Source organism: Trachinotus anak, unplaced genomic scaffold (genome assembly GCF_046630095.1).
Source record: "Trachinotus anak isolate AG129_WGS33_773 ecotype Australia unplaced genomic scaffold, CSIRO_AGI_Tana_v1 ptg000019l, whole genome shotgun sequence".
Taxonomy (NCBI): domain Eukaryota; kingdom Metazoa; phylum Chordata; class Actinopteri; order Carangiformes; family Carangidae; genus Trachinotus; species Trachinotus anak.
Genome location: NW_027273870.1, coordinates 28,034,461 through 28,058,071, shown reverse-complemented (window position 1 = coordinate 28,058,071; position 23,611 = coordinate 28,034,461). Strand labels below are relative to the sequence as shown.

The following is a 23,611-nucleotide window of genomic DNA, read 5'->3' as shown; positions in this document are numbered from 1 at the left end:
GGAATTGGGAGAACAAAAATATACTGATACTTTTGTAAACTAGGCATTTCCAGTTGCAAAAATGTCTAAAAACATGTCATTATCGATTATTGAGTGAAGGCTGAAGGGCAAAAAATAAATAAATCAATTTTATCGATTTGAAATTGAATCTACAATCCAATAAAGTGTGCAGGGAGTGATGGGGTCTGGATACCTTCTGAAGCCACTGTATGTGGGTATTTATTGGGTAGACGTATTTTAAGATGCTAATAAATAAAGGCAGCATATGCCATCTAGTGGAGACGGGAGAACATGCTGCACAGGATGTGTCTTCTGGAGTTTATTGGTCGCTTCATTCAACCACGACACACTGACAAAACAATTCTCGTACCAGCAAAATTACTTAAATGTGCACATCATTAAGGCCAATACACTGTCTGTCACTTTCAAACATGTGTTAGAGTTTCACGACACAAATCCATCAACTGAAATGTCTTATCATGTAGGTTAATGTTCAAAGATAAGATATATTCTGCCTACAATATCAACTGACACAATAAAACTAAATAAAACGTCCACGAGTAACATTCATTTGAAGTATTCAAGCCACAAGCTGACGCTCAGACTGGGGCATTTTAATTGTTTCTAAGCGAAAGAAATAATATTAACCTTTCTCTCCTGCCATAACAATGTAATATTGGAGCAATTTCACAAAATGAACAAAAGACACAAAATGACCACAAAAGCCGCAAAAAGACCTAAGCCTAACTTTAAGGACTTTTTAAATACGTTCAAAAGATTAAGTGCTCAAGTTAACTTGTATTTTTGAGCTGTACGTTTAGAGTATTACTGTCACAAAGTGGGACGTCCTGTTCGAAACTCTTCCCGAACAAACATGTGACCTCTCACTGTTACAAAATCGTCAACACCCACTGACGCAGAATCACCGCCTACTTTATTCGCCCGCCTCATTTTAAGACTGAATTGGCCAATCGGAGATGACCGTCATTGATTGACAGCCATCTCATCCAATCAGCGTCTGCTTTAGCTGTGACTCGCTGACAAACCCACTCGCTCGCTCTGCCGGTTCCCGGGATTCTTCGCAGCCTCCTGCCGCGCAGAACCTGCGACCCGCCACCGCTTCCTCTGGCCGGCTGGGACACCAACTCCACCTGCAGGAAGACAACACCAACAGGCGGGTCGCTGAAGTCCTCGCATTGAACACACTTCACGGACTAAACTCTCCCATTTGAATGGAAGCGGACGGTTTCGTGTCCCGGCGAACGTCCGTGGAAACACCGGGCGTCGATAGCCGGGTCTCAGGCGCCGCAGCCGGGGCAGAGTTTCGATGGCTGGGCGGCAGGCTACTAGACGCCACTGGGGGATTTGTCGGGTCTCTTCCACCAAGAATGGCAGGGGAACAGGACTTTGCCCCGGTGCTGCATCGAGCAACCCCGGAGACCTCGACCTCTGTGGAACCAGAAATAGACTATGAAGGGCTGCCTCAGGGAGTAGCCACCAGCACACACATGCTGGCAGGAGCCGTGGCTGGAATCATGGAGCACTGCCTTATGTACCCCATCGACTGTGTCAAGGTACAAGCTCAAAGAAACACAACACACTGCGTATTTAACAGCGTGTTCAGGCCTGGTTTTTATGTCACACTGAACGCAGCCACCGGTTTCATAAACCTGGAGTAAACGTAGGCCTGAATACAAGCCTGAGCCCGATTAGGCAACAAGCTAACAGGGGTAACCTTGCTAACAGAGGTCAGTTAACTAATTACCGTTGCATACATGGGAAACAACGCAACACAATTTGGTCAAAGTGGAAATATAAACACGAGTGGGCATGTTTATCTCAGTTCAGATTTCGTGTTGGCAGATATTCGTGTCATGTCAAACTAATGGATTTGACAGTTGCGTCTCCTACACGCAAGCTAGCTTACGAGCTAAAGCATCAGATGCTCTGTTTGGCTAGCATGCATCCATTATCGGACACGTCTCTAGCTGACATTTCTCCCCTGTATTGTCCTGAACTGTCATCGTGAATTAAACGAGACTGTCTTTAAATAGACTGGGGAAAGGCACATGTCACATTTTGTAAGCTAAAACGACTTTATCCTAGTTCAAATTCAATTGTAAACTCAAGTTTGTTGTTAGTCCGACTTACATCACGTAATCGTTGCACTTAAATAACGCTCCTTGTTGGGTCATATTGGTAAAAGGCTTAAATAAAAAAAAAAAAAAAGATGTAGCAGTAGCTATGAGTCCGACAATGAAAAAGAGGCTGTCCCAACACACCAAACAAATAAGCACAGAATAAACAAACACAGATTTGTTGTTTCTTCTCTTTGTTAGTCGGGGGTGCTTGATTGTAGAGACATCACTGAGGACTCAAATTGTCGGGGGGGGGATCATGACGAAAGTTCACTGTGAAGAAATAGCAAAGGGTGGATGATTAACTCAGGTGGGGCAGTGGTAACTAGATCAACAGTCGACTGTCCAGATAAAGGGATTCTTGGAAGTGAAACACCTGTAGACTTGTTAGGAGGAGGTGTGGTAGTGTGCACAGTTGCCCCACCAATCAGTCACCTTTACCTATGTGGATTTACTGTAAACCAATATAACCATATCATATGTCCAGTTAAAACTAACCCTCTTACCCTTATTGATCCTGTAAAGCTTAGTTTACCTGCATCCAGAGTAGTGACTTTAACCCCTAGCTGTTCTGCTGCCTAATCAGGTTTTTGAAGAGGATTATTATATAATGTGACAGCTGCGTCTGTGGGGTCCCTCTCAAACATGTCTCTGAAACTTGACCTTAACCTCTCTGTGCTCATGACTTCGTCACTGTGTTAGTTACACATTACATGACTGATTCTAACACAGAGCATGTAGCACATTTAAACTGGAAAAGAGTGGAAGTGGAAGAAATCAAAATTATATTGTGGACACTGGTGAGAACAGGAACATCCTTAGGAAAACAGAAATATCTCTGGGAGAACGTTTTGTTTACGTGTTGGATTGAGTTTATCATTTCCCGTTGTACAAAACAGAAAAGAACACTGATTTCCAGTGAGTGCAAAAACATTTTTTCTCTGGGGATGAGCATGATAGCACACACTGTACTGTATTAGCCTGTAGTTTGTAACTGCGACACAACTTCTCTCTTTCACATGTAATCCATTCAAAGGGCCTGAACATGACCTGACCAAACTAGCCACTCATTCTGGACTCATAAAGTGAACCTGACCTGTGCAGTTCTCAGTGGTCAATCAAACAAAGCTGTTATTCAGTACACATTCCTGGATGATTAGCTCTTCCGGTTCATAGCATTTTTTGGCAAAAGAGCCCCGAAGCTGATCTCCCCTTTGTTTTGAAGAGCACTTCCCATTGCAAAGTTTTGCATCAGTCAAACCATGCGCAGCAGATTTGGCTTGTCGGGATTCTCAGTCTGAAAATATTATTGTGACTCACCAGGTTGCAATTCTAGTTAATTCTAATTCTCATTCACTGTGTTTGTTATATGACCCCCATAGTATTTTGACTAGCAGCAGTGTGAGTAAAAAGAATACTTGTGTATATATAAGGATATTATCATTAGTCATATTATAATAGGTAGATTTCATCCTTTTTCAATACTTAAACTGTGATAACTGCTTGTTAAAATGTATCAGTGAATATGTCAAATGTAATTTTAGATCGATTTAGATTTAGTCAAGAAAGATACATTTATATTAAAACAGCTGGCTAAGCATAAATGTTGACAGCAGTTCCTCATTTTTAAAAGCACTTAGCAACTGACCCGGTTAGGAAATATCTCCTCATCAAAAACCTTCATGACTGAGTTATGTTTTCAAACTGTGATGCCCCTGTAATTGGGCGCCATGAAGCTGAATTGAAAAATAAAAAATAAAGTGTAGGTGTAGTTGCAACTTCTGGTAAAGTCAAAGTAGGAGGAAGTACTGCGCTGCAAACTTTTGTGGGTGAAAATGTTTTAACTTAAGGAAATCAGTTTGGTTTTTATCACAGTAATGTTTGTGGACAACTTCCTCTTTCCTGAACTTTCTTTATTTTCACAATCTTAGTTTCCTGTTGCTGTCACAGCAGGTTGGCCAACATCTTGGTCTGTTACTGTGTGTAGTGCTTTAGGTCGTTCTCTCCTCTACTGTTTCCTCATTGCTCCTCTTTGAACCTGAAAAACAATGTTTCGCTGATCTGTTTTAGTTGAAAGTTTAAAGACTGTTGCACCTCTGACCAAACAAACCCAACAGTGATGTCTGGATGTACAGATTTCACTCTGACTACACTTTTCATCACCCCTGCAGTGCAAACTTCAACCACTGCAAATACATCTGCAGCTGCTTTGAAGCTCCTAGAGCTACAACTATTTATATTACAGATAATTCTGCTTTTTTTTTTTTTTTTTTAACTAGATTAGTTTGAAAACTGTAAATAATGTCCATCCCAATTTCCTAAAGCCCAAGGTGACGTCTTTAAATGTCTTGTTTGGCCTGATGAACAGTCAGAAATAATCACCTGTCACAGTAGTTGCATGTGTTAAATGTCAAAACAGTGTTTTACTAAACCACATTTTATTCCACTTTCTTACCAGCCAGGGTTAATTCACACACTTGTCGATGATTAGAGGCACATTTAGGGTCATTGCATTTCATTTGTTTCTATATAATCGCGCAGTGACCCAGTGAACAAAGCTCTCACTAATGCGCCACAGCACCAGTTAGCTTCTTTCAGGGTCGTGGTGCTGGACAAAAAAACTTTTTGTGTAAATACAAAAGCAACAAATCCCCAGAATAAAATGACACGTCGTGTTTGCAAAAGAAAAATCAAACATTAACAGGTTTCCATATGAAATCAAACACCTGTGTTTTGATCTGTTACTGATTGGGGGATTAGCACCAGGTGCGGTGTGCTGCTTAACACCAATCAACCAAACATCATTAGATAGAAGGAAACACATGATTGTTTCGAACCTGGCATGAAATTAAAATCAGCTCCTGCCAACAAAGACACAGTAAACACGAGGAAACTGTTGTGACAGTAAATGTATAAAACATGCTTGTTAGGAATGTACTTCCTGAAGATTTATTTCCTTACAGATGCATCTATTCTACTGTGTCTAGTGGCTAGAAAACAAATCAGTGAGACTTATTGTGCACATTGTGAATGATTATCTAGAGAGGGACAGGGATCAACATTGTGTTCTAATTGAGCATTGTACTGTGCTTATAATGCCAGTGATCCAAGGATGTAAATCTGTTATTTTACTTTACAGTGGGTTAGCTGTACGACGTGACTGCAGAGACAAGGTTCTTCAGGCTGTGTGGACAGTAGATGTTAACAGCATTACTCCTTTATTCTACTTTTGTCACTAAACCAGGTCCAAGCCAGCTCTGCTGCTAGTTGAAGATCATCCTTTTTAGTTTTGTCCTTTAGGCCAAAAGCAAATCCAGCCAGCGACACAGACATTTGTGTGTTGGTACGCAACATAACAAACTGACCATGCACAGTACATTTTGAAGTCACACAATCTCTGTCCTGCCAAAGTAAAAACAAGAGCTGTTCAGATGTGTAAGTGCTGCGTACATTCAACGTGTCCTCCTCCTCTTTCACTCAGCAGTTAGTGATACATAAAGCCATAAGTCGCAGGAGGAAGTGACTCCATCATGACTGGCTTTTAGCTGTGGTTTGTACGACTCAGGCTGAGGCTCCTCATGATTTTTATTTCCCAGACAAATGCATCTTTAAAATAGCAGCAGGCGCCTTGTTTGGATTCTTGCTTCAATAACTGGACTTTCCCAGAGTCTAAATGAGGTACATGTCAAAAACCTGTCCACAGAGCAGCATCTGCTCTGGTCATACACACACATGCTTATGGGCCAGTTTAGATCCTGCTGGTTTTTGCTGCAGTAGTTTTACTCCACAGTCCAAACTGTCACTTGGTTGAGATAAAAGAGGTTGTACCATTTTATTCACTGACACCTGATCCTGTTTTTGGTGGAAGTGTCTGGCTCTGTCTCAGTCTTGGGTTGAGCAAATCTCATCCACTCGGTCACTCGCTGTTCTAAAAACTAGAGCACAAAAGGAAAAACCCACCAGATGACTGAGCACATTCCATGTGAGTTACCATTTCCCAGAAGCAGGAGACGGGAATGTCCACATGAGCCTGCAGGAGGCAGCCACGCTCCCTCCTCCACTCTCAATATTTGCCCCTGAGGGCAGGGCAGGCAGAGGCAGTTCACTTATTGCGTGTTAGGAAAAGTTTCAGGATTACACAATCTTAGTCTGGAGCTTCTGAATTGTGCTCATTTCTCTGGTGGCTGAGTGTTGTGATAGGACCTCAGTCCTCACTTGTGGTTTGTGGTTGGCGACACTTGTTTCCGTCTGAGTGTGAAGTTGAGGTAGAGCCATAAACACAATGAGCCGAGGCTCACGCTGAAACCTCTGCCTCGGTGTTTTACAGTAATGGGAGTTGTATTGATTTTAGAATGAGATCCCCACACTGTCTGTCAACTGGAACATTTTTAGATTCAAAGTTCCACTTAAAGGCTTTGACAAAATCTAGGATCCCTTGTTGTCATTTTTGTTTTCCTGACAGATGTGTTTTATTTTGTTGTGATTAAAATTTAATAATTACAAGTTAGTTGTTAATTTCTCTCAGTAAATCTTTTTTTTGTCTCTAGCCTGTGTTTTTTCTTGCACTTTGCTCTGACATGATCAGTCACCTGCTGGAATATGATCCAGGGGGCTGATGGTTGTTCCTGAATACAGGCTGTGTGCATTTCTCTGCGGACTGAGGCTTTGATACTTTCACAGTATTAATATAGAACCTAGACCTGCTTTATAATCACAAACACATGTACATCTACCTTTAGACTGTGTAGGACATATGATTTAATCATGTGTCTGTGTTTATTCCTCTCTCCCCAGACTCGTATGCAGAGCCTGCATCCAGAACCGGGAGCGCGCTACAGGAACGTGATGGACGCCCTGCGGCAGATCGTGCGGACCGAGGGTGTGTGGCGGCCAATCAGAGGCGTGAACGTGCTGGCGGTGGGTGCGGGGCCGGCCCACGCTCTCTACTTCGCCTGCTACGAGAAGATCAAGTTTTCACTCAGTGACGCTATTCACCCTGGCACCAACAGCCACTTTGCTAATGGTGAGATGCTTCCCAGCAGATCTTAGACAACGTTTTACTTTTCAGTCACGATGCTCAAATTGAACTGTAAATTACTTTTTTGTGAAAACCTCTAGAATGGAAAGAGAGGGAAATGGAGTGAAGGGAGCAAGCTGGAGGGTTGAATGTTAACACAACTGGCAAACGTTACATGGGCAGTTTAATGTTGATAAGATCGAGCAGGTTGCAGAGGGTTGAGATGTTTTAACAACTCACATGCTAAGAATATAAATGTCAGTTGGGTGTTGATGGCAGAGGAAGGAAACTTGAGATCATCTCTTTGGTTGAAGCTTGAACTTCCTCTTTTGTGCTCTGCAGGAGTTGCAGGTTGCATGGCCACAGTGCTGCACGACGCCATGATGAACCCAGCCGAAGGTAAAACCACCAGACTCTCACACACATACATGCACACTCAGCGTGGCACATTCTGCACTGTGAAGACTAACTCTAGGTCTATTTATAGAAGTTCTCAATCTCCTTCAAAGGCGTGTATAGAAAATCCACCAGGTGGTGCATTTCTGCCATCAGGACACTTGGTGGCGCTGCAGAGTCAGAAAACTGTGAGCTGGAACATCAGATGTCACTACGACAAACGAGTCTAATGAGTCTAAAATGAGTCTAATAATGATCATGTTTCATCTTTATTTAATGAAACGTTTATTTTTTATTAGATTTTCATTTATCTACCATTTTCTTAAAGCTTATATGACCAGCTCCCACGTCTCTGCACAGGATGAGCAGGTATAGATGATGAAGGAGTGAACAGCTGCACATGAACTTTAGAGTGATTAGGTTTCATTCAACATGTCTAACAGCTGTGGTGTGCTGTTAATCCTCAGTGTTGGAGCTTTAGGCTTTTAATTAATTCTGCTAACTTGTTAATTTATTGTTCACGTAATGACGTCTTGTTTTCAAACCTAACTCAAACACCTACAGCTTAGCAAGCGTTAAACATTTTAAAGTAATAAGTGTCATTTCAGTATGTTTATCCAACTTTTCCCCACATTGTTGCCATTGTATAAAGGAACTAAGCTGTTTTTGAGACAAAATTTGGTTTAACTCTCAATGACTAACTGACCACTTCTCTGGTATCGCTCTCTTCCTCCCAGTTCTTCTTTTCGGTTCCTTATCTTATTGTAGAATCACGTCAAATACATTCCTGTTTTTTTCCTTCCTAATTTCTGCTCTCTCCTCTTCCGTGTCCTTCCAGTTGTGAAACAGCGAATGCAGATGTTTAACTCACCGTACCGCAGCGTGCTGGACTGCGTGGGATCGCTGCTGAGGCGCGAGGGCCCGGCCGCTTTCTACCGCAGCTACACCACCCAGCTGACCATGAACGTGCCCTTCCAGGCGCTCCACTTCATGACCTACGAGTACCTCCAGGAGCTCCTCAACCCCCACAGACAGTACAACCCTTCCTCCCACGTCGTGTCCGGCGCGCTGGCTGGAGCCCTGGCCGCCGCCGCTACCACTCCCCTCGACGTCTGCAAGACCCTCCTCAACACACAGGAGGCTCAGGCCATTCATGTGATCCAGGCCGAGGCAGCGACGTCAGCCGGAGCGGTCGGAGCGGCCACCGCCGGCAGCCGCCACATCTCTGGCCTGGGTGAGGCTTTTCGGACGGTGTACAGGATGGGAGGCATGCCGGCTTTCTTCAAGGGCGTCCAAGCCCGCGTCATCTACCAGATGCCCTCCACGGCCATCAGCTGGTCAGTCTACGAGTTCTTCAAGTACATCATCACCAAGCGGCAGCATGAGAGACGGCTGCGTGGAGACCGTGACGGAGACAAATAAACGCCAGGCAGAAGGATCGGTCATCAGCAACATAAAGGTTTATTGCACGAACCGATCACAGGTGTCGGTATCAATATCTTAACATCTGGAGGTTTGAAAAAACCTAGATTTTAGGTTCTTTAAGCAAAAGTCACCTTTTATCTTGTTTACTGAGGTCAATTAAAATCAGTCTGATCTAGTTCATAGCAGGTGAGGACACAACAACGTGTCTTTTATTAAACGTATGGATGAAATGTCCATCAGTGACCATTCATAAGTCGTCCTGGTTCCATGAACCTGCCCCATTAAAATCTGATTCTATCCCTTCATCTGCTTTCAAAAAGCAGATCACTAATGGAGGTAACACTTGGTACAAGTAAAGTTGAGTTTGTCCCTTAGAACAAAGAAACGCTGACTTCCTGTTGACCACCTACAGAGATCCTGAACTCCGGCACACTGGATGAAAAACTCTGACTCTGAGGTCAAAGTGCTGACTGATGGTGTTTACTTTCACTTCCGATGAACTGTGTTGAAACTGTAGCATTTTTATACAGACCTCCCAAAAGGATAAAACGTCCTCCACCGACACCCTCGAAGATGAAAGTCGCCACTTTAACCTCATAGTTAGGATCCACTGTGTTGGAGCTCGGAGCCTAAACAAAAGAACATCTCTGTCCAAATACCGTAGAACTGCAGCGTAAACCAGGTTAATGCCCCTCTTCACTGCACATGTTGCACTTCTGGAAAGTATTAAAACCGTGTTACCTTCTGACCACGGGGGGCGCACAGCTGATGCCTGTAAAGAACAGTGGAAAACAAATGGATTTCACTAGAATGAGCAACATTGGGGTAGTCTCGGTGCTTGTGCTGGTGTACAGTAACACTCTACTCAGAGCAAGGAACATAAAACAGTTCAACACAGCTTCAATGAAACAAGGAACTAGATTAAGTTACTGAAATCCTTCTGTCATGTGGGCGACGCACAGCCTCTAACTTATTCATCGTTTTTAGAGAATGAGAATTAGGTTTGGATCGAAAACACTCAAGTATCCAACACTTGAGCGGAACAGATGTGTGAGTGAATGTGTGCACGTGTGTTACATGATTGCGTGAGTTGAAATTCGGTTTCGTAGAGCTTTGACCGCGTGTGTTTGTCCTTCAAAGGAGAAACAGCAACATGCGTCAAAATAATTTATTTATCTCAGACAGCATCAGACCACAGTCAGATTTCACTGGCTTTAAAGCGTTCATGTTGTCGGCATCTTTGCACCGATGTGCACGGATTTCGAAGCCATGGGGGTTGCCGGTTGCATTTACACTGCAGACTGTAGAGTGATGCTGGTAGATTTTAAATTACAGTTTGTTCCAAAACAAATTCATCATGTGGACAGTGTCACATTCAGTGAAGCAAAAATGAAGCAACATCTTTTTAAAAAGTTCTTGTTTCACAAAATTCTAACATTTCAACAAACTGGAAAATGTTCATGTTTCACACAGAAAAGTGTTTATGAATGAAGAGCTTTTTTTTTTTTTTTTTCGGGTTTGGAACAAGAATCTTTTTATTCCGGACAGAACAAAAAAGTTAAGAGCATTGACTTTAGACAATCACTTTTTTGTTTAGTTTGATTTAGTTTTCATTGTATATCGCACAGCATCATAGCACTTAATAGCAACTTCTTTATCATTGTTAGGATGTAAAGTAACTCTGACACCAGTACGGAGAATAACAACTCCACTTCTACACATGCCTTCAGTTAGCCGCCGTTCATCCAACGCACAACTACTACAGAGAGATCCTCAGTTACAGAGATAATATTGTGTTTTGAAGCCATAAAGCAGAAAATAAATTGTACCTAATAATAAATATATATAAAAATGGGCAAATATAGATGAACCCAAAATCTAACCAGCTAAGTTTTGGAGCTAACTTGTAAGTTGAAACGTACAAATATGAAACTACAAGTTTTATCAAGACCACGCTGTAAAAAATGCAGGTTTTTGTAGAAAGCGCACAAAATCCTAACGTGGAAGGAGGCAAAAAGGAAAACCTGGATTAATTTAAATTGAGACAGAGGGGGTGGGGGAGATAAAAAAGGATAAAGTATTTAAAAATGATTGTAGGAGTGTTCCTCATGTTAAGCCAAGTTTCAACATTGGGAAACCAAAGACTGAGCAGCGGAGAGAGGAAGTGGTGGTTTGTCTGAAGACGACACTAATGTGAAATGCTTGAACACCTGTATTTTGTGAATTGTAAATAAACTCGCTAAGGCAGCTCCTCGCAGAAGCAGGGTCTTCTCTTGGTGCTGGCTCTCCAAGCGCTGAGAGAACTGAGAATCTGTCTGCTTGTCTTACTTTTCCTCATCCTCCTTTTTTTTCAGCAAGATGCAACAAAAAAAAAGCTTGTGAGATACTTCATGGACTTTGTTTTTCTCCTGATGCAAATCATCAGTGTATGTTCACCTTAAAATCTGGACAAACGGAGGTGACACCTGGGGCTGCATCTGCATATCTGCAGAACAGTGTAGTGGTGAGAACTCTCCAGTTTTTGTTGTTAATTTTTCAAAATTAGCCAATTAGTCAAAAAATTTATCAGTCGATTTATCATTTATAGTCATTTTAAAGCGAAAATGCTAAAACTTCTCTGGTTTCAGCTTCTCAAATGTGCTTTTCTTTATCATATGTGACAGTAAAATAAATATAATGGGGGGGGGGGGGGGGGGGCGGGGGGTTGGACAAAACGAACATGTCACCTTGGGCTCTCAATTGTAATTGGCATTTTTTAAAACACTTATAGTCTAAGTGATTAATCGGTTCATTGAGGAAATAATCATTAGTTACAGCCACACTTTAAAAAGCACAACATTGCATTGAGTTTTTGGGAAATTTTCAATAATAACCAATTACTTCAATTTATCAAGCAAACATGTCAAACATTACATAGCTCAGGTTTTAAATTGTGATTTTCTGTAACTTATATGAAGGTAAATGAAATTTCTTTGAATTTTTTGCAGTTTGAAGTCACCTTCACTTCAGAAAGTTGTCATGAGTAGTTTTTACTTTTTTCTTTAAGTTTTAAGATGAGACAATTAATCATTTCAGGAATATAATCATAATTTCTATTTAACAAAAGGTGACAAAGGTCTAAATTGTTAAATGTGTTAATACAAGCAGCTGTAAAACTAGCACAGTCAAATTACAAATCTGTGCAGATGTTTGCAGATGCAAGTCTTCAGCACAGGTTTTTGATGGGGGGGTTCTTGGGGCAGATTTTCTAGTAATGAACCTACACCCAGTTGTCAGTTTATTAGGAACACCAAGCTAAAACCAATGTAGTTTAATACAACAGGCAGGAGTTCTTCCTTTGTGAAGGGTGTGATGTACAGTTTTTATTGAGGATATAGTCTGACCTGCTATGGTGACAGGTGTTCCTATTATTTAGGCTAAACAACAGACAAACCTCTGTATAAAGCAATGCAGGTCAACAGCACCACAAACTGCAGCCACACGGTTAAATCAACACCTCTGTAAAACAGTTTCCACACAGACTGAACATTACAGCCTTCATGCAGGAGGATTTACTGCAGGACAGCTGATTGTTGGATTCAGGGAGGCATGAGTGCAGAATCAGACACTTCCACAGGTGCTGAGCCTCCAACATGAGCAGGATGTCACATCGACCAGCAGGAGGCGGTGGTGTGGTGGTAACGGCCCCGGGACACCTCCACTGTCAGGTGGGTGTGAACAGATCTCAGCATTTTCATCATAACTGGCAGAAACAACAGTTAAAGCTTCAATGATAAATCACAGGTTGGAGAAAAAAACAACAACAACAACAATTGAAGGGCTTGACAACAGTAACATACTGCAGAGCTGTAATGTTTTACTCAAAGCAGGAAATACAGCTGATATGGAAGATCAGAGATGACGGTGAAGAGTTTTTTTTTTTTAATTTATTTAATTAATTGATCTGTTTGCTAGTAAATTAAAATAGCAGTATTATTTTAATTCTAATATATATGTTTGATTTATAATAAATAACATTGATCATTTCATTTTTTTATTATTACTAAGTTTAAAATGTGAGACTTACTAGACTTTTTTTTTTTTTTAATGAGACTATCTTTCTGTTTTATATTGTAAATTAAACATCTGCATATGAAACAGGCAAGTTTTACACAACCTTGGGCTGTGATCTTCTGATGGGCAATTTCAGCTGTTGTAAAAAAAAAAAAAAATGGATAAAAGTAATAAATCTATTAATCCATAATTTAGAATAGTCATTAGTTTTACCCCAAAAGTTGAATTAGTTAATGAAAACTAAATCTCAATAAGTGAAGGTTGGTTCTGTGAGTCTAAAATCATTGAAAAATTGTTTTCATTTTGTAATGACAGAAAGTTTGTCCAGTTATTTTTGTGATCCCAGCATAAAGAAGACTAATCACATGATCATGATCAGTGCTAATTTGGTCACAGAATATTTGCTGGAAAGTTATTTTATCTGTTTCATAAGACAAACTGAGGAGTTGAGGTATCTAAGAGCTCAGCCTCCATGCTGCCTGGTTGGAAGCTGACAGGCAGAGACAGAGAGCGCCACCTCCCTCTTCCCCTCTGCAGCAGATCCCGTTTCACTCGAGGCCCCATGTTTGTTGTCATTCCCCGCGGCCTACAAGCTAAAATGTTGTCTTTCATGTCTCCTGTCTCACTTTACCCCCACCCCGCCACCTCTTTCCTCCCCTCTGTTGTTCTTTTTCAGCGTCGGTGCTCTGAAACGTAAGGTGATCCGTTTAGTTGGACAGGAAGGTCTTGGCAAGTGAGGTCAGGCCTCGTCTGGAGGGTGCACGGCAACAGGTCTGGTCAGAGCCACGGTCAACATCAGGCGTGTGTGTGTAGATGAAATACAAAGACAAATGAGGTGACAGACACCCAGCTCACATTCCCCTAATCCTTCAAACGGCCGTCCAGAGAACATATGTGTGTATGTTTAGCCAGAGAGAGACAGAAGAAGAGATTTGGACCAACGCGCTCCCCTGCTGCCGTCCTCTCGGTTTGATAAATGGTGTGTTTAAATGTGGGATGAGTTTCTAATCTCTCCATCGGTGACGCTCTGTCTGCAAGCCACACAAATATAGGCAATCCCGCACTTCATATAACTGTAAAGATTTGTATAAACAGCATTAATCTTAATTCATTTTAGCAATGTGGCATGTCGTGGCATTAGTGCCCCCACGTGCTAGCTGCTTTATGAAATGTCATGTTTTACAGTCAGGCCACTCCAGAGCAACACACCCTGAAACCCACGAGGATGATAAATGTGTTCGCATGTGGTGAGAAGTCACCGTCCATAGACGAGGTCTGCTTGAAATAAAAAAACAAACCCATGATTTACACCTTTTGGAGCATCTTTTATTACATAGGTTAACATATATTAGTGTCACTGACTTTGGAAACTTGCCAGTGTTTCAGTTCTAATCTTTTGCTGTAGAAACCAGTCATCAGAGATGAGATTTTCAGTTCTTCCTCATTATCGTTGACTTTCAGCTCCATTGGTAAGTTTGGGTTCATTGGTTGGTTTGTCCGACGCTCGTCCAGAGCAAAACATCCCAACAGTTGCAGTGAATTATTGATCCCCAGAGGAGAAACCCCAATAATAATATAAAAAGATTCTGCTGACGTTTCCCTACCTGCTGCCATCAGGCTGAAACAGTTGGTTACAAGACTAGAGACTAAAATCGAAGGTGTTCGTCCTGTGGAGACTTAGAGCAATTGAACCAAAGTGACAACGAGCCCTGTGCAAGAACCAGGAGCACAAACAGATTTGTTCCTGAGTGATTTGAGAGAATTTGTGGAATTTATTAAATATATCAACCTCCAGGGCTGAAAACTGAAGCCAACACTGACGTACCAAAAACTGCAGTTCCTCTAATGACCACTTGGTCTCTAAAGCTAATTTCCTCCATCATGACAACTGTATAGGGCTGAATTTTTATATAACTCACCTGTTTAAATTTTATTCAGGCTTAAAGTGCTGCATAATTGCTCACCCACCTGTCACTCAAAGCGACAGAAATCTATGGGTGACGTCACAGAGGCTGCGTCCATCTTTATTTGGTAGGTAGATGTAACATCACCTACTGTGGGCTGTTGCTGAAACTTTCCCACGAATAAAGTGGAACAGGCAGTGATATACTGCAATTTTAGGGTGTGGATTATTTATCAGTCTGAAACGAGAGATTTATGGGGAGTTTGTGCAGTTAAGACAGTTTGATGAATCCGACCTGGAGCTCACAGAAAAAAAAGTCTGAGAATTTTAGGATGAGGATACAAAAATGTTTATTGAGGTTAGATGTGAATCATATTCTTATGTATTAACCAGCTGCTTCGTGCACTGCAACAGGACTGGATGATGCTGATCAGCTTGTTAAGCAAGTGAAAGGCTGCTAGTAAAACCGAGGACTGAAGATTTAAGGATTCAGTAAGAATTTCTGCGTAGAATCAGAAAATTTGCTTTTCCACCTGCTAAATGTAAAGAATTTGTTTTTTTCTTTTTGCTCTTTGTGGGAACTGTTGGGTTTTTCTCTATAACCAAGCAAGGTCTCGGCCTTACATTGTAAAGTGCCTTGAGATAATGTATATTATGATTTGGCGCTATACAAATAAAATTGAATTGAATTGAATATTAATTTCTGGAAGTAAAGTTGTACTTAACAATTTACATTTATATAGAGACAACAAATATTTATACAGGGTGTGGCATTAAAAATCCAGACACACAGATGGGATTAGCACACTAAGCAATATGAGCAAACACATGTAAAATTACACCAACACAAAACCAGCACACATTCTTTCCTCAGAGTGTCATCATGTACAGTAGGAAGTGATTACTCAAAGCTTTTTATTCCTAATCACCCACCTCCTCCCCCACCTATGGAAGATCCCTAGGGTGTAGGGGACATCAGGAATTTGCCTGTTTATTTATTTTCTTTCTGGAAATATTCAGGTAAAACTGCCTGACGTGCAAGTTTCTCCTTGGAGAAACATGATCTTGTAATTCTTGGTTAATCAGCTTTGATTTAAGTGCCTTGCTCAAGAGCACCTGGATATCAGCCGCTAATGGAAGCCAAAGCGTTACTCATTCATTTCTCCTGCCCAGATTTTCCCAGCTGGTGCAGGACTCAAATTAATGAGCCTAATGATTTTTAGTGAGACACACACCACAATTTATGTGTGTTATTGTAAACCCTGACAGTTTAGGATAAATCTCTGTGGGTAGCATTGGATAAACACCGTATACTCGTGTATCTTCCCAGAAACATAATGTTTTTGACCCAGAAAGCTGTACCAGTGAATGGATAAATGTGGATCACAGGATAAATATTTAGATATCTCCGGCTGATGGACGAGCCTGAGCCGTTCTCTTGGCTGGTCTTCCTCCTGTCTCCCTCCCCAGGACACGGGAAACCAGTTAAAAAGACATTTCCAAACATCCACGTCCATTGCAAAATCTATTACGCTGACGTCAGTGAGCATTACATGTGAGCTGACCGAGAAGACACTGTGCAGTCTCCAAAGAGCACTTTACACTAAAGCTCGTAGGTGTCAAATTTTCAATTGGTGGATTTCTCATTTAAGAGCCAGACTCCCACAGGCTGCGATCTGCAGACGCCAGCACAGCAGAGTCTGCAGCCGCCGTTATCAGTTTTAAACTTTTACACCCACAGCTGATGTTTTGAGGGAATATCTTCAAACTGACCTTTATTAGTTCGTCCAGTGATAAAGACAGCGCACCTACAAGTCTGACCTATGAGGTATTAATGCTCAGTAGACACCAGAAAACAATGATCATCCATCCATCAACTGGTGATCCATCACAAAAACTGGTCATAAGTGTAAAGTCTGTCCAGAGGGTGTCACTGGGGGAAAAGCTTGACACCCAGTTTATTCTCTGTATTTGCTCTTCATCATCACACTGGACTTTATGCTCATCACTGTAAATTGTCAGCATCAGGTTTACGGATGATTTATGTTGATGAATATGTTTATATGCATATGAAAAGCTACTGGATTTTAACCCTTTTTTTTCAGCATTTAGCTTTTATACTGACTGTGCATGATAATAATGATAATGATGCTAATGCTAGCAGAGCAGAACTGCAGCAGCCTTCAGGCTTAATGCTGATAATTTACCTGTACATTTCTTTGGGAATGATAAAGGTCCCGTCTGTGCTTGTAGAAGGTTTGTGACATCAGAGCTGTCTCACAATTCAGGGGCCGCATCCTTCGGAGGCTGCATTTAAAGGCCGATTACAGTGGCGCGACCAGGCTGTCCCATTTTGAAGGCTCTTTCAAATGCGGCTGAGAAATGCAGCCTTCATTTCCTGGGCAACAAATCCTCCAACAAACAATCCTTCGTTGCCCAACCTTTCCCAACATTCATTCATTCACAGTTATCGGTACAACTGTTGAAAAACCAAGGGCCTTAAAACCTTAAGTTAGGCATTGTCAAGGTTGCTAGGGTGGGCACAACTGGTGACGCGAAGTGGAAATCCTTGTAGACCAGACCGTCTCATTTCAGTTCGACCTTTGCAGTCTGTCTGCTAGAAGGCCACGCCCTCACAGATCGCATCCTACAAAGGCTCTGGCCCCTGAACCGGGACACAGCTTGTGACTTTTCTCGCAGGGTTGGTTGGTAAACTACTGCAGCTGGCGAGCTAAGCGCCAACCTGCTGGCCAGCTAGCAAATGCGCTAGTCACAATTACTCCTTGAGCTTCTTCCTGTTTTCTCTATACTGGGCCATTTATTCTCCCCTGGAAGTATTTTCTTAGGATTGTATATCACTTCAGTCAGTAAACAGTTGCTGGAAACAGTTCTCAGAGCAAACAAACTAACACACAGCACTAACAGGGCAAAACGTTTATACAGCTTGGTCAACAGACAGATTTGTCCCATCAGCTCTTGTGTGTAAACCAGTCCTCCTTCGTGAAGCAGAAAAGTGAATGGTGCAACACGGCTAATAAGCTATGATAGCGTCCTCCATTTTGAATTTTCCAGCCCAGTTTTGCTAGCAGCTCAAATTCATGTGCAAAACTTCTGCAGCGTTTAACTTGACAAACAGAATTAGCAGGGATCTACTTTGCTAATTGAAGTCAGTGGATTTTGCTGTGCAGTTTTAAATGCTGGTGTCACTGTATCTCAAGGAGAGTCCTGAGTCTGTTCTGTGTAGCTGCATATTGTTCATTCTGTTAGTAAGTAGCTCATTTTTGGCCCAGAGCCCACGAGCATGTTAATCAGGCCATGAACAGTTGTGATAGCGGTGGTGCAGAAATCCTAACAGTGTGACTGTAGTGGTAGTTGTTGCATTAGAAGCCGCACAGTGGTTGTAATAGTGGAGTAATACACATGTGTCGAGGCCTCTGCTGCAAGTTCAGATCACTTTGCTATAAGTCTGAGTGTCTGTGTGTGTTGAACGCAGCCTGTCTGGGCCTGTTAGTGCAGCTTATTGAATGTCCGCTGATGGGCGGGGTGTTGCTGCCTAATGACCAATCATAAGAGCCATGTGAGTGGAGGCAGCAGCACATACAGCACCTTCTGCAGCAACATGTGGGTGTTATGACAGAGCTGGAGAGCGAGCCAAGAAACACTCTCCAAACTGATAATGACACAGACGAGAAACATTGACACATGATTTTTTTTTATTATTAGACCCACACTTGAAAGTTTTCTCTGAGTGCAGTCAGACTGAAGCTTCGGTGATGATGAGATCATGAGAGAGGGAAGCAGGTTTTCCTGCTCACATTTTCATCAGATTATATAAGTTTCTCCTGAGGCTGTGATGTCATAGCAAACACTTAGTCTGCGCGGGTCTGATTGAACACTTTAATGTTGAGCTTTAACATTTTAGCCGTGATCTCAGAAGATGTTTGAAACCTCTAAGCAGCATTATGTTTGAGTGTCTGTTGTTCAGCTCCCCACAGAGCTTCTGCTGCATGTTAGTGATGAACATGCTTCAGTTTGGTGTGGAGAGGGTGTGCGCTGATAAAACTTCATACACTGCAAACATGTTTGTTGATGACTGCTGGGAATTTTCCACAATGGTGCATATTTATCATCCGCTCGTGTTGTTTGTCACTGTTTTGCTCCTATAACATGAAACTTACTTTTACAAAATGATTTCTGGGGCATTTTGACCATAAACACACGTGATAAAAATATTTCCAGGTGAATAAGAACATTGCATGCATGATTGGCACAATTGACACAATTGTTTTTTCTATTTATTTTGCTCTTTAACTGTATGGTTGTTTTTTTTCTTTTTTGAATTTCCAGCAATAATTGCTCACAGTCAATTCAGTCACTTTCAACCACTTCAGGGGAAGTTGTGATCCCATTAATTTGACTCAAAATATATAAACAGTCATTTGAAGTAATCTTGAAATGGACTAAAGCCTGACAGGATGAGAATATATGAGGAAGAGGAGGAGGAATATTTGTTTGGTTCTGCCTTTTCAGAAGCTCAATAATGTTGTTTTTTTTTTTAAAACACTCTTGCTGTGAATTCCTGTCTCCTTGTGGTTGTTCAGGCCGTTTCATATTATGGTCAGTGTTTCCTCTTCAGGACGTTGATTCACGTTGGTAATAATAATAATTAAATATTTCCTAGTGGTTCTGTTTCTCATGTGCCCATATCTGTTCCCACAGATTAAAAGCATGGCTGGATCAACCTTCAGTGTGAGTGACCTGAGCGAGACTGAGTTTTTATCTACAGATACTATAAAGGTGATGAAAATGGCAGCTGTGACTGGTTTGTTCATCAGTGAAGATTCAAGGTAAGAGGTTTACGCACCAGGAACCAGGAACAAAAAATATTTTTGAATTAATGATAAACATTTCCAGATTCCCTCCGGTGATTTAGACGATATTAACAGCTGTAATCTGAATGAAACCATGTGCATGTGTCAGAGTGGTTTGTGTTTCAGACTTGACATCATGAAACACAGTTTTCTCACACTCCCCTGAACTGCAATAAAAGTCGCATCTTTGCAGAAAAACTTGTAAAAAATCCATCTGAAAAAAAAAACCCCCCAGAATCTAAGACACACACACACACACACACACACACACACACAGACAGACACACACACACACACACAGGGTGATGACTGGTGTGTGTTTGGTCTGGCTGAGAGCAGCTGTGGTTTTCTGCAGAGTAAACACATCAGCAGGCTCACAGTAGATGGAGCAAATAATAAAAGATAGTGATGCAAGCTTGTGTGTGTGAGTAAGAGAGTGTGTGTGTGTGTGTGTGTGTGTGTGTGTGTGTGTATGAGTGTGCCAGGCTGAGTGGCCTGTTGTCTGTTATCATGCGGGTGTGATCAGTGTGATCAGTGACACTTCCTGATAAATCAGCAGTAATAACAGCTGAGCTGCTGTAGTTTTTTTTTCCCTGTTACTTTATATTTCTAATCCACAAATATTGCAGTTTTTTTATTCCACTACTTTTATTTGAAAACTAGACTTAATATTGACTCTGATTTCACTGTCAAAGCTTATGCTGATTTTATAAAATATGATTTATTGTTATAGATTAAAGCTCTTAAATAAACTCCACTTCAGCTGCACCATTAAAATACAGCTTACATGTCAGTGCATGAGTTATAATTTATAATAATTCATAATAATAATAATGACTCTGTCAGTGGTAATTTTTCTGTATATCAATACTTCTGACACTTTTTGAATGTTTCTTGTCGATGAATATTTTTACAATTACACAACTAAAGAATCTGAATGATTCTTCTATTACAGTCCTATAATATTAATACTGCAGTTAAAGTAAAGCAGATAAATATTCAGGGTGTGGACAAAATAACAGAAACACCCTTTAAAACCTTATGTTCAGTGTAACACCCTCACGAATAAATAGCAGCTTGTGGAAACTGTCAGAAAATTGTGTTGTCAACTTTTTGAAATTTTCTTCTTCTTCTTGAGTTTATTGTAGAATAGATTAATGAATGTAAAGTCCTAAAAATAAAAACAACACTCTTCCTATATCATCATCATCATAATGCAGCTAAATAATGTTCAAATTATTATTATTATTATTATTATTATTATTATTATTATTATTATTATTATTATTATTATTATGATGATGATGATTGTCAGTCCGGGCGGTGCTGAGCAGGCGGGGTGTTTACCTGCCGGACGCCTCCCTGTCTCGGCCTTATTTGCCTCCATCAGTCTCTGTCCTGCGGCCGGGCAGCACCTCGGGGCCCGCAGCTTATCAGCCTCTCTGTGTTTACCTTTCAATTAATCCCTATTAGTAAAGGAGGAGGAGGAGGCAGCTGTGATGGACTTTGACTGTGTTTTGTCCCAAACAGGAGCTCAGCTGGTGAGCAGCGGCTCAGCCTGACAGATCTCAATCTGCGCCACAGACCGACTGTCTGCGGAGGAGAGGAGCCGCAGAGACGCAGCGATCAGCGCCGATAGCACAGAGGTTTGCTGATGGATGTGTTTCTATCTGATCCCCATGAACCAGCTTTAGACCTGTTATGCACATTTTAATTAACCTGAGAGCAACAACGCATGCGTAAAGTGGCTGATAAATTCTTCATGGAGTAAAGAATGAGGGAATAATCCTTTGTTTTAAAGCAACATCTTAAGAATATTGCAGCAGAAAAGCCTTTTTTTTTTTAAAAGACAATTATTCTGGAAAATAACTATTTATCACACTGAGGAACAACTGAGTTCCTGTCATTCATTAACTTCCTCCATTTTTACCCGGAACCCCCTGTGACTGAGTCTAAACGAGGCCTGGCCTGAGATGTTCTGCTAAACGTGGCTCCTGCTGTTTGCTCTCAGTCTTAGCTGCTGCCTCCCATTAGGACATGAGTGTGTGGCTGTAATTATACAGGAGTGGCTTTGGGAAACGACTGTTCTCAGGCCGGAGGAACAATTACGCGCAGAGAAAAACAGTAATTGCTGCTTCCCCCTCCTCGTTTTCACACAACTTCCAGGATCATTTGTGTTTTTGGGAATAATTCCAGCAAACATCTTGACAGGTCTCTGCCCCATAAATAACACAAAACGTTTGTGTTAAGTTTGGTCTGAAATTTGCCCCTGAATGTATTTTTTTTATTTATTGTTTTTAGCCCTCATTTGTGCGTAATGGCTCATTAACGGGACCAATTAGGCTCCACGATCTGAGATAAAGAGGGATTGTTCTCTGTTAACAATCTCCCGCAGCCACTCTTCAACCAAACTGCCATTATCTTTTTTCTATTAATTGATTAATGATTTAGTCAGAAAATAATGAACAGGTCCTCACATCTCCCTGAAGCACCCAAAGTGATGTCATCAGACTTTTTTTTAGCACATTAACACTGAAAAAACAAAGTTATTCTATTTATAATGATATAAAATAGAAAAAAAAAAAACTAGAACCAGAACGTTTTTGCTTTTTTCTATAATGATTGACTCAAATCTGTTCTGCGTTAATTTTCTGACGAACTTATTAATTAGTCAAGTAATTATTTTAACATGAAACCAAACTAATATCATTTGCGCCTTCGTAACAAAGAACCAATGGATCCTTAACCCTGGAAAAAAAATCCTAATAACCCAAAAAAACCTTTACTTTCCTCAGTGGCGCGTAATAAAAAAAACCTCTTGACACTTGTGTGTTTTTCTGTGATATGTTGAATTTCCTTCTGGGTGATTATTACAGGTTGAGAGCAGTGGTCCAGGATTAGACTGTTACCTGTGAGAATAACATCGGTCTGGGGCTGAAATAACACCCTCACACTGAAATAATAGGCTGCAGGACACGAACCTCCCTCCCTCCCTGCCTGCCTCTCACCGGTCTCCCCCCTTAAAATTCTCCCGTCCATTCCCCTCATCGGGATAAATGGTGAAACTTGTAGCAATAATACCCCCTTCTTTCACACAAACGCCTCCCCGCTGCCATCACCTCCAGCCCGGCTGCCCCCGAAGCCCGCGGCTTGGGATCTCGGAGCGCCTTTCTCCGCGAACAAAAAAAAGCCTCCTGAAGGGGAACAAAAGTGACCACATTTTTCCTCCGTGTCCCCTTCTCCGCGCAGAACAACCCGCTGCCTGTCCCTCAAATGGGAATATTAGGACGTCAATCTCACGGCCCCTGTGCGCCTTTGTCTTTGCTGAGTGCCCGGCTCTGCCTACCACACACCTTTTGTCCGACAATCCAATAAGAGCCATTCTTCCCGCTCCCCAGCCCGGCTGCAGCCCGCTCTTCGGGGGTATTTTAGGTGCTTAATCGCGTCCTTTTAAGGACCTCAAATGGAGAATAACTTCCTCCTTTCACGCCGCCTGGCACCGGGACAAAGGGTTCCTGTGGCCCGGCCTCCTCCAGGAGCTCTCTCCTTAATATGTTTATGAGCAAGATTTGCCACCGTGCATCTGATTCTCTCCTGTGACCCCGCATGGAAACAATTATATATTATTATTATCATCATTATTATTATTATTCCTGCTAATTATTAAGATTCAGTGCTGTGACAGTGTTGTATTTAAATAGTCATGTCCCAGCCCCCGCAGCACTGGACGTTAAACATCCACAAGAAAATTATATGTATTTTATTTTATTTATTTTTTTGGCCGAAAACAGAATCAAAACGCACCGTC

General features: G+C 41.5%; 1 protein-coding gene across 1 annotated transcript; it reads left to right on the top strand.

The window, feature by feature from the left end:
• The first annotated feature begins 1,074 nt into the window (after positions 1–1,074).
• Positions 1,075–11,286, top strand: LOC139636296 (mitoferrin-2-like). The gene is made up of 4 exons (XM_071504237.1): positions 1,075–1,574; positions 6,933–7,161; positions 7,498–7,554; positions 8,390–11,286. The coding sequence occupies exons 1-4, from the start codon at positions 1,233–1,235 to the stop codon at positions 8,971–8,973; spliced, it is 1,212 nt and encodes a 403-aa protein (XP_071360338.1). The 5' UTR covers positions 1,075–1,232; the 3' UTR covers positions 8,974–11,286.
• The last annotated feature ends 12,325 nt before the right edge of the window (positions 11,287–23,611 follow it).